The 12244-nt window shown below is 39.7% G+C and overlaps 2 protein-coding genes across 2 annotated transcripts in view; one reads left to right on the top strand and one right to left on the bottom strand.

Moving 5' to 3' along the window:
• Positions 1–12244, top strand: part of m (miniature) — a 107412-nt gene that overhangs the window by 45258 nt on the left and 49910 nt on the right. The gene's annotated exons all lie outside the window — the stretch shown is intronic.
• On the bottom strand, positions 3314–4313 carry LOC122419192 (uncharacterized protein C5orf49-like). Its single transcript, XM_043433523.1, has 2 exons — positions 4221–4313; positions 3314–3640 (listed from the first exon to the last, which is right to left on the bottom strand). The coding sequence occupies exons 1-2, from the start codon at positions 4311–4313 to the stop codon at positions 3314–3316; spliced, it is 420 nt and encodes a 139-aa protein (XP_043289458.1).

Raw genomic sequence — 12244 nt, 5'->3', positions numbered from 1 at the left:
GAGAGTCGTTCCAGACTTTTTCTTATAAACAAAAGTGAAGTCTTTCATCAATTTGTTGTGAGATTTATAGTTGTTTAGATACAGTTAAAAACTGAAAGCACCACATCATCAAGTTGACAATCAAATGACAACATTGCAGACCCAGAAAACTCGGTTTAAGGCAGTTCATTCACGAAACGATTTTCTTAAGAATGTTTTGATATTTACACAGACTTTCAATGGGTAGTCGACTTACACACGTATCAAATTTTAAAAGGTTCGTTTTATATTCGTTATTGAGATAAACGTGTTTGAATAAAATACACAGGGCTATAGGGACTATGCGTAAAAAATCGTTCATCTTTCCATATAACGAATAAACGCTTCTTACGAAGTTCGTGAAAAAGTACACAATAACAATGAAGTATATAATGAAGGTCTGGAAAAAAATTCAAGTCTTACTAGTAATAAAGATATGTTACGTTAAAGATTGAACGAAATAGGTAATGTGCACTCGTATAACTTCACATTTGTTTATTTCGGCGTTTTGTTTCTTCTTGGCTTTGTCCATTCCTGTCATAGCCTTCTGTTTTTTTATTAATACTTTTTTCTTGATCCATTCCCCATTGCGTTTTCCCTTTGCGCTCTCTAATGCGATTTTTTACATAAACTAAGGTCAACGCGCGCGCAAGCGCGCGCTTGTCTTTAATTGTTTTAACACTTTTTAAATAAAAATATTACTCAGGACGATTGTTTCGAATAGTTCATTGCAAAAATCACGGTATCTACGGTCGAATAGTAATTGCGTAAGATCACTCTTACTAAATTACTCCATCACTTCACTCTTATGTCGCTAAATAAATTTATCTGACACGATCGCGATCGGATGTGTTGCAATTGTTTCCTCCTTTTTTCTACGATCTGAAATACGCACATGAACGAACTCCGAGCACAACATCGACAACCAATCAAAGTACGTCTATAGCAGCTTCAAAAATAATTCGCACTTCGAGATTTCGTGACAATTCTTCTTTTATAGAAGGAAAACTATAGTATTTTCGCCAGGGACGAATGAAATTTCGGGTTCGGTCGGTGACGGATCCCCGATTAATTAATGGCATGCAATTTCATTCGCCAAAAAATAAGTTGAAAAAATGTATTTACAATTTTGAATTAATGACTCTGACATTAATTTAGAGTGATAATATCTTTAATTAGGAAGTAAAAATCGACCGAATTTAGACACCCATAAAATACGATCCTACAGACACGACTTACCTTGAAGCTGGTCATTAAACTTCCAATGCTCTAAAAAAAATCACTGTCCACCCAAAATTCATAGTTGAACTTTAGTACGACGTCTGACTAGACTATTTTGTTCTACTCACGTCCAATACATGCACAGCGAAGCATCCAACGTTATGATACATTGTACACTTCGGTGTAGTTTATGCTCCGTCGTTATCCAATCTTACCATCATTTTCTCTTTCCTTTTTCTGTCTTTCTTCGCGAATAATGAAATGGTACGCCGCAGGCTAATTCCAATTCTTTCTCAAAAACACACGCAACGGATCTCAAGTTACATCGATTTTCCAGCTATGCCGTTATAACGATGCACCCTTATATTACGTGGGAACACGAAACAGTGGTTCCGGGGTACCAATGGCTAATGTTCCTTATTTTTCAACACAGAAGTGAGGCAATTCGGAGTCTGAACATTGCTCATTTTTTTAAGGGGGAAAAAGTTAGATAATTTATATATTAAGTGGATAGCGCATAGCTGAAATTGGTATTTTCAGTTTTACACAAAGACTTCCTGGCAAAAGCCAACGAAACTTTTTGGGCCCTTTCCGTGAGCGAAGTTATATACCTTAAAAACGGACAATTTCTCTCGATCCTCGTCGATAAATGACTATTCAATTTACATACACTGCAGCTGTGCCCTCAGTTCCGCTTCAATTTAATTAAAGCTTTATCCTGATAAAAAAAAAAAATAATTGCAAATTCTGTTTAAACTTGCCAGTAGTTGAACAAACCTCTATATTTCTATCGTTTCACTCCGTTACCTGTGCGTTACTTTTTGCTTAGTTTCAGCATTTTTTGTGAAACCAAGAAGGAGAGCATGCGTAGAGAACAAATATTGACATTTTTTCTGAAAAGTGTTCTCATCCGGAAAATACGTGAGGAAAACTACCGCTTGCGAAAGTTCTGTGAGGAAAAAAGTTTGTTTTTTTTACTGTATCTATCGACGTTACGTAGTGACGGAGCAAACACCGATTAAAAGTACATTTTCGATTCGTTCATAATTTAAACATTCAATATTGACTCTAGGGAAAAGCAAATATAAAAGAGAAAAGAAAACAATTCGACAAGTGAACCGAGCCAAGCTCTATTCTGAACGGGTTACGAATACAAATTAAATGAGCAGCAGGTACAATCTCAACTCGACGGAAAGAGCAAATAAAAAAAATGAAAGTCACTTCGATGATGATAAATAGGAGAATATACTTTTAGCTTTCGGGTCCGGGTCATATTTTTGAAGAAAATTACAACAACGCCATTTTTGTTCGACCCTTGGTCTGCTTCTCGAACCCTAAAACAACGAAATCTCTATCCGTCAATGAAAGATGGACGAAGATCCAAAGGTCGATATCAAAGTTTCACCGAGCATTTCGGCAGACTTCGAGAATGGTGGTAGCTCTACCTGAATGTTTCAGTTGAGTGTTATGAAGTTTGAAGTGCAATTGTAGTGAATTGGCAGTGCATTATTAAGGCGTCGTAACCTGAACGATTCCGACGACGCACGAACTCGAAGAATGAAATTTTTATTGACATAAATGGGAACTAAAAAAAAAATGTTTTACGACAAATTATTACGATCTTCCATAGGCGGATTTTTGAAAACGATAACAAACAAACAAGGTAAGACTCGGGGAACATAAATTTTACACTATTTTAAGCCATAAAATAGGATTCAAGAACAGAACTGAAGAAAAAAAAGGCTCGGTGCAGATGGATGGGAATTAAAGAAATTACTTCCACATTCTTCTCTGAAACGTCTGAAAGGGTTGATCGAAACACAGGGTAACGTAACAGTTTACCAAGCTGAGAACACAGAAACGAGTGTTGCGTGACTTGCAATAAAAACATGCACATATACATACAACACAATAAGAAGAGGGTGGAAGTCACGTAAGCTGGAACAGAGTGAAGTGAAAATAAAAAAAAATGCGATCCCGATTCCAGTTCCTTTCATTCAATACCAGACTCTCAATAAATTAGCTGTGCCAACATATGTACACGATGCATTGGAATTGACATACCGAAATATCGTTACAATAAATCAACACCGTTTCGACGATAAAAATCATCTCGTATCTCGTTAGTTCGGCCAAATTTTCCGTCATGGAAATCGAGCTTAACTCGATTGGGTCGTCCGTGCCAATGGCTCGTGATAATTGCAACTTTGTGAAGCTTGTTCTCCTCATGAATTTCACGCCATATCGTATCTCTTTTAATACGATCGCACCGCGGCTTGCTCTGATCATAAGGCGTATGATCGTGCAAACGATCGTATCCGGTTATTCTCATATCCGATGATTCAATGTTTTTATGATTATTGAAGTAGGTCATCGAATCACGCGGGCCCAGGGGTTCCAGCTGTAGATCAAAGAGTTTTCATTTTGCTATTAATTATCCAGTAGGTTGGTACTTCGATTAAATCGAGTTTCGATGTTATTTAAGGCAGAACTGACGTATAAGTGATCGATGACACTTGCCAGATTAGCATGGGATAGTGCAGAAAAAATATTCTGCGAGTGTCCCAGTCAGAAATGAAAACTCAACGTCAATATTCTCGTAACGTGTAAGTTCCATTATTAGCACAAAGAGACAGTGAACATGATAAATCCTTAAGTACATTGCGTGTCATAAATTCAACCTAATTATTTATAATCAAGCATACGAACTTAACCTCCTACATCATTGTACAAGAATTTACCCACAGCTATGAAAACTATGGAGCCAACATTATTTAATGTGTCATATTTTCTTTCTCCGCAGGGTAATTAAGAAATAAAAACGCTTCAATTCTCCTGATTCACATTAAGGTGTTGAGGACGTTAAAAAAAATTGTCATTCGTGTGCACACTAAAACTTCCGGGTCATCATAATTAGAGTTTAAAATTCACAATAAATTACTCTTGGAGCATCAAGCAAAAGTAGGAGGAAAAAAACGCACAGTTTCGCAGCGAAACAACCTCGGTATAAGCTCCTCTCGAGCTTTCATCATATTCCATGGCGTAACGAACCCAGCACGAGACTTTGATGCCATAATGTCCTGTTCAATTATTAACGCGATCCACTGCTTTTTTCGTTTTATTTAAAATTAGCCCAGTTATGCACGTCCCCCCCTTTCACCGCCGCGCGTTCAACCACTTTTCTAATCATCTGCCCACGGAAGTTGAAAATATTTTCTTGCTGGATTGTATAAAAAAAAAGTTGAAAGATGAAAAATTGACGGTGAATACGAAATAAAAGTGCAGCGACTAATGCATCTCTCGAGAGTGACTAGCTGCGCCATCTGACGTGAATGGAGCATCACTCGTTGAAAAACACAACCGCGACTCTCCAAGGGTTCGTGGAGTGCCTTCTATAATAAGTTTACGTCGAGATAAAATCTTTTTTCAATCACATTTATACGATTCCGACGCCATCAACGCAGATGGCTTACTTTGAATATTAAAAATTTTGTTCTACATATTAAAGTCAAGTAGAGAAAATAGTTGCATCTGAATTTTCTTTATGCACTAAATTGCACAGACATGAGCAGCGTGTTCACGTTCGAATACGAAATTCTATCATTCGCTGACCCAAAGAAAAGATTCATTTTCTCATTTGTGTAGGCGAAATAAAAACTGAATGAATGAAAGCTGCTCACAGTTAGTTCACTTCTCAGCAAATGAATTCATCAAATTCTCTGTTATTTAACGAAATAAATCATTTAAACCGTAGTTAGGTCAGATTACACAGGGCTTTGGAATTGTGACTTGGCAATGCCTTGCAACATCGGGCAACCAGTTGGTATAAAACGCGGTGATACTTTGATACAGGTGCGACGACGATTGTGTCTCAAGCAATTTATCTTTCTCTTTCCCTCTCTCTTTCTCTCTCACCCCCGCGCTCGCGCAATTCCAAGTAACGTCACCGAACTCGGTTGAAATAGTCCGGGGGATTCGACGTCCATCAGCGGGGTAGTCGCATAACTCACGTGACAGGACAGTCGTGGGACATTCGTCTCTCGTTCGCATTGTCGTGATACGTGAGTAACCCGAGAGTACGTGCACTCCAAAGGGGTTCTTGGATCGAGTCTCGAGATATTCTCTTCTCGAGGGACGCAGTGGCTCAACTTTGTCATCCATATCTGATCTATCAGAGAAAAAGGAATCAATCGGTGGATGCACTTTTATTTTTATTTTATTTTTTTTTTTTCATTTGTAGATGCTCATACGAAAAATTTACATGTATAATAAATATGATGCATCAAATATTAATATATTGTGGCCATGCTCTTGAAAGATTATCGGAACGCCTGATCGTCGCGGCGGAGTTGGTCCGACTTTGAGTAATGTATCGAGTCGGTAAAATCAAATGTATTTAAATATTTTCGCAGTATTTTAATTAGCATTATTTTCGGACGATTAGCAAAGATTTCTAGTCGTATTATAGATTCGACAAAAAGTGTCAGTGGAATTTCGCACCAACGGATATCCATAAAGTCGTCGTCATACATCATCGCATCGTCTCTCAGTGGAAGAACATCTCGCGAGTATAGAACGATTTCTCTCGAATTGCTTGCCTCCTGTATATATATAGGACTATATATGACTAAGAGCGAGTTGCGATCTCGCTTTTCTTTATGCATCATATATACACAGATGTATATAGCGAAACGATCGGTTAAGGCATCACTCGGAGGTTCAGCTGCAGTACCTTCGAGCTCTCAGCACTCTCCTAGTGACAACGTTTCAAACGGGCAAAAGAAGTTGTAGCTAAAAGAAGAAAGGGCTTACAAAAGTGTGCGTTTGCGTGTGAGCGTCTGTAATTGTTTGTATAGACGAGATGAGAATGAGATAGTGCAAGCAAAGTGAAGAAGCAATGAAAGATAGAAGGAGATGAAGAAGAGAGATAGCGGCTGAGAAGGCAAAGAAGAACTAGCCTGATGGATGCGATGAATACCAGACCGGATATACGCGATCTTTTGCGCAGGAGTAATAGGAAGAGTAAGAGAGAGAGAGAGAGAGGGTGAACGAAAGAAAGGAGGTAAAGAGGGGACTTGATCGGAGGGAAGAGGCCTGGGGACTATATCACACGTGGATTTTTGTTTTGCTTTCTTCAATCGAGAGCTCAAATTCAACAGCGTTTTCCAACGTATTTCAATATTGCGAACACAATCCACTGGATTTGCTTGCAGCATCAAATAAAATTTTGTTTCACTCTTTTTCAATACTGCCTTCGAGAATTTGTTTTTGCGTCATCACCGAGTCTCAACTTGGTGCCACGAACACTGAAAATCTAAAATTATTATTTTCCACGCCAAAACGACACCAGAAAGATATATAACAATGGCAAAACTGCCATACCATAAATAAATCAAAAGCTTAATAATTAGTATCGCGGTACTGAAAATCGAAAAATCACGGTACGCGCGTACTTTTATCAGCATGAGAATAAATACGGGTTTAATATACGTCGCGAAAGGGCAGAGTTTAATCAGGTTCGACTAGATATAGTTGGCAGGTGCGAGCGTCTCTTTCTTTTTATCTCGCTCTCGCTCTCTGTCTTTCTGGTGAGTCGTGCGACGATGTCTCGATATGCTCTCGCGAATGCATCTCTAAGAATTGCGACAACTTGAAGCGTCTTTTAAATGTACTACATATATATGTATATGCATGTACATAAGAGCGTGGACCGTGTTGCTGAGCTTCGACTCTTGATACTGGTGAGCTCGGTAGGTCCACAAGAAACCGAACTCATCCCAGGGCCACCGGTCGCATTGCACAATGCTATGCAGCAAGCAGAAGCTGCAAGAGGACTCTCTGTACCGCATGTTGCAGTGAGGAGAGTTTAAGTCTCAACGCTCTTTAGCTCTCTGCTTTCATCGCGAGTCCAACGTGACGAGTACCAGCGCAGCGATGAAAACGAAGAGAGAGAAAGAGAGAGGGAGAGAGAAATGCACACTCTATTCAACTAAACAATGTATTTTGTACACGTATATGGACACGAAACATTCCACGGGAAATGGAGGGGTCCTCAACGCTCGATTTCCGGAATTTCGTCTATTATTTTCGAGGATCCGGAGTGAAGTGGAAGCAACCGGATCCAGGCGATGAATTCATTATTGAAACCCAAAATGCGAAGTCGTTTTTATTCACTTTCTCTTAATACTCGACGTCTCGGGTCGTGGTCGCAACTTTCATTGCATTCGAATGAGCGAAAGTTAATTGTAAAGATCTTGAAAAGTTACAACTAATTTAACATACTCGATGTCCAAAATTGCTATTGAAAATTTACGGTTGAATCTTAAAGCGTGAAGGATTCGAGAGCTGACGTTCACTCAACTTAGAATACACTATATTTACGTATATATATTTGTTTCACGTGTGCAATATAGCACACGAGGGAGCGTCGGAGAACCTTACAGATGAGTGCAGCCAGTGAAGAGACAAGTCCTACAGTAACCCTCTTCGACATTCTATACCCGAAGCGTTCTCACAGTCGTTAAACGTTTTTAATTTCGAGCCATTCTCTCCTGCTCCGACATCTTTTTCTCATTTTCTCTCTATCTCTCTGTCTTTGGTTTTATCCTTCTCCTTATTTCATACAGGCTTTGCGAGACTATTATGGCGAGTGTCACCGAGGAGACGAATGCATATCTATCTCAAGTGGGATGCATTATCGAGACCCACTCAAAGATCTTTTTCCTCTTATCTCTGTTTCTCTTTCATCCTGCTCCTGATTCTTTCGTAACTTATGCTGACTAAGAATAACGCCTTTAGATATAAATGTATTGTGACGTGTACGGGAAACTTTCGATTACGACGTCAGCCGTGATACATTTTTTTATCGGTTTTCACTTTTGATTCACTGGACATCCAATCTAATCGATCATCTTTCTTATTTACTTCTTCGACTTGTTCAATTCCTTTTCACCATACCTCCGCGGAAAGTCCAACTTTCCGTTTCGCGTGCCCAATGTTTCGCAGAGCTGTGATGAGAAATGGCACTCGCTACTCTGGAGCGGAAGGACTATACCGAGTTGTGGACTTTCCTGCCTCGTTCCGCGGCTCAGGTGACAATTTCGCGGGTTAAAATAGTTTACCATTTTTATTCTTAGACGCGATAAAAGTTGTTTTTATCCGAACCACCCAACGCGTTTAGTGGAAAAAAAAAGATTGTTACGTACAAACAGGGTACATTTGAATTGAAAGGTGCAAGGAAAGAAATCGTTTTTTAATCGAATTTCAAGCCCGCGGCCAATGTATCGGGACTGAAACAACGGAAAGTGAACTTTTCCCGTTAAAGGTTCGAGCACCCCTCCTCCGGGCATAAACGTCAGGTGAGAAACTCTGAGAAAGAGAGGAATGAAGAATGGGAGATAAAGGCAGAGAGTACGAAGGAAGGTAATACTCCTCATATTATGCCTTCTCTTCCGAGGTTACCTGGAGCTCTTCTCATCGCGATAAAAGAATCTCTCACGGAGCGAGAGGAGCAGTGGAAGGAGTACGAATGCTTGCGTGACACTCACGAGTACATCACTTATCGACGTGCGTGCCACTTGACCCTGCAGTTGCTGTACGCATGTTGATCAGACGTATATCGTGTGCTCACATCGTTAACTTGAAGCAGGACGTGCCACGCGAAATTCCAAAATTCAGTCGAATTAGCAAGCGAAGCAAACTTCTAATTATGCGGCGCGATACTCGATCAGTGGAAATACGGTCAACTTACTCGGGGCACAAAGATTCTGCAATTCCGTCCGACCCGTCATATGCAATAGAGCAGTGCACAAAGATGAGTGAAGCAGGAGGAATGAAAAGCAAGCGCGATATGGAATCTCTTCGTATAAAAGGATTGCAATGCGCGATTTTCTAAAGCAACTAGAATATATTGATCAGTGTATAGAAATAAATGGACGAACATTAATATATTTGAGTTCTGAAAAATGTTGAAGTACTAAGGGAGCATGAAAATTCGAATCGCTAAATCCAGTTACCGCGAGTCTCGCAAGAGGAAAAAAATGAAGAAAAAAGAATCTCAAACTGAACGAGTTCATAAATCAGTTATCAACGAAAGGTATACCAGACCCAGTTTTTTCACTAAAAAATTTCGTAAATGGAGATGGAAGCAATTCTTCTTCCTCGCCATTCGTTTTTCCTCTGCCCTCTCAACTCCTCTCTTTCTCTGTATCTCGTGAGAGATCATTCGAGGTACATTAGTCGCGCGTGTTCGCCTATTGTAAAAGGCTATGCGAACGTACTCTTTTCCGATAATATGCTTCTTCCCGCCTCTTCTCGACGTCGTCGTAACTCGGTGACCATTCCTGTTACTGGTGGCATTTCCCCACGTACTATCCTCCCTATGTACTCCGATATATAATCGCCCAGCATCGCTGCCAGCTCTTTTGCTCAGTAGTACACAATCGTGGACTAACGCACACACACGTGCACTAATGTCGGTCTATGTATATATACGTACATATATATGTAAATGTGTATATATAGATGTAGTCATGCATTGAAGAAAGAGGAATAGAAAAAGGAGAAATGGAAGCTGCGTGAAAGAAGTGGTCCATTCCTTTTAATACCAAGTAATGGACGTCTCGCGCGCGCGAACCCGAACTCTGGAGGATATAGAAGCGAGATACTGGCATGCTTACGTGAATACAACACAAATTATAGAACTTATATATTATTTCATACGAGTGGTAACGCTGTGTCGTTAAGTAATCCGATGAGTAAGAGTCCAATATATATAACGTCGTGCACTTTTACTTAGGTACCTTCTCAGATTCGGTCTTAGTCTAAAGTATGTATTCGTGAGAGTACCTTTCGTGTTGCGAGTGTACCGTGTCAGATATGAATCGTTTTGGACTCGGAAATTTTTCAAAATAATTCAACCTGTTTTTTATGAGTGAGCTGAATATTCTCGACAAATGGGTAGTCTGGTATTGTGGTGAATAAATTTACGATTATGGAGTAACGAAGATTCGATGGGATAAAATTTATGTATTCATCATCATTCGTCGCTTGCAATGCACCATTTCATTGTGATTCTTGTCAAAAAATAGTGTTGCTTGAACGATTAAAATAAATATCGTTAGGAGGGAACTAGAAAAAAGTGTCAATTCATCGGTGCATTGCAGCGAATAAATTAATAAAACTGCACTTATTAAAGCTTAAGTCTCTGGGCCGTTTATTTGAAACATCAATTAAAGAACTCTGGCTCGGAAAAAATGTTGAGCCATTATTAAAGAATGCGTAAAGTTCGTTACAACGATAAATCGATTCCCGGGTTATACCCACAGAGCACCATCTGTTCGGCTTAGCGAGAACGGACCATACGATTTATCGAGGAAAATATTCAATCGGACCCTACATCGCCCCAACGCCTCTGTGACCCTCGAAAGGACCCTCCTCCTCCAATTTAAGTAATCCTACAACATGTAAAGTTCCAATTTTTTATCCATTTATTTCTGAATTCAATGAACGATCTCACGATTTGTATTCAAAAAATCATACTTTCAAAAAAATAAGTTATAAATCAGAATTACTCGTGTGTCTACGCAGGGAAAGGGGACCTTTGCCTTGCGGCATTTTATTTTCCTAACCGTTTTGACGTTCGAAAACTTCCTGAAATAGTTTTTATTTTTTTTTCAAATCACTAGTTAACTCCCCTTGAGACAATTTGCAATTCTCCACCATTTTTTTCCTTTTTTACTTTAAATTGACTAAAACAGAATCAAACAACGGACTGTGCAAAGATGAAAACTCGCTTAATCCGGCCTAGTTTATCTACAGAGAGGTCAACGCACTTTGACACTGACCGCTATATAAATGTGCCGATTATTTGGAGCCTCGCACATGTCAAACCGAATCGGATGATACCTGATCTTCCAAATCGGTTGAGCCGTTTGGGCTCATAGACACGAAACATTCAAAGCCTCTTCAGCTCCTCTCGCTGGGCGATAATCGCGGCTGAAACACTCAAGCGGAACGAATGCAAATCTCCTACTTCATTCTATTTCTGTGCTTAAATTTCCATCGTACAGAATAAGTACCCATCGGAAATAAAAGGCTCAGCATAAACTCACTTCTTCCGCCACTTGCAGGTGATCGATGAGTGTGTGTCTGTGTATAAGCCACTTTTATGCTCGTGTAGGTGATTCCACACGTGGTGAAAACAGTGAGAAGAACATTGCGGTTGTTACTTTTAATTGAATTAGACGTCTATGTGGTGTACGTTAGTTTATAACTGCACACGAATGTGGAGTTCGTGTTAAAAGTCGTACGCGAGCGCACGTACGTCAGTCACAGTGTATAATGGCTTTAAAGGCACCTGCACCCATCGCATTTCTACTGTTGAACGAACATTTACTCTTTTGCTATTTAACGCGATGAAGAAAAGATAGATGCGCCCTATTGACTGTGAGAATTTACTCGATACTCTCGTATATCACACACGCATGTGTATATGCATAGATATACTTAGTCAGAACTTAGTGGCCTTTTTACTTTTGTGATAAAGTCTTCCGCGGATCCGCGGCAGTCAAGAGCGTGTGAGGATGCACCAAGCGTCGCGAGCATCCGGTTTTTAGCCCCAGAGGGGTAGGGAAGTGAGCTCACTTTTTTCCGCTTTTTTCTCCTCCGTCACTTTGCGACCTTTTCGACGATAATACTCGATCCTCTTGGAAAATCACCTTTCTACAGTGTCCACTCACGTTTATTGGCTGTCGCGTTTCTCTATCGAAATAAGGAATCAACGACAAAGGATAAATTGCAAGAACTTGGAATTGCTTGAAGAAAAACTCTAATTTTTGTGTATAATTTTTTTATTTTTCCCCAGTATTCGACGCCAATTCGTCTGAGTTTTCTTTTTATTCCACTAATCATCGATTGATGCGGTTATCGTTCACATCGCGGACCCCACCTTAGAAGGTTGTGATTTCTTGATGCAGTGTCAAGTAAATAATGAATTATCGTTGAC

Source organism: Venturia canescens, chromosome 1 (genome assembly GCF_019457755.1).
Source record: "Venturia canescens isolate UGA chromosome 1, ASM1945775v1, whole genome shotgun sequence".
Taxonomy (NCBI): domain Eukaryota; kingdom Metazoa; phylum Arthropoda; class Insecta; order Hymenoptera; family Ichneumonidae; genus Venturia; species Venturia canescens.
Note: the sequence above shows the minus strand (reverse complement) of the source record. Positions and strands in the feature narration are given on the sequence as shown.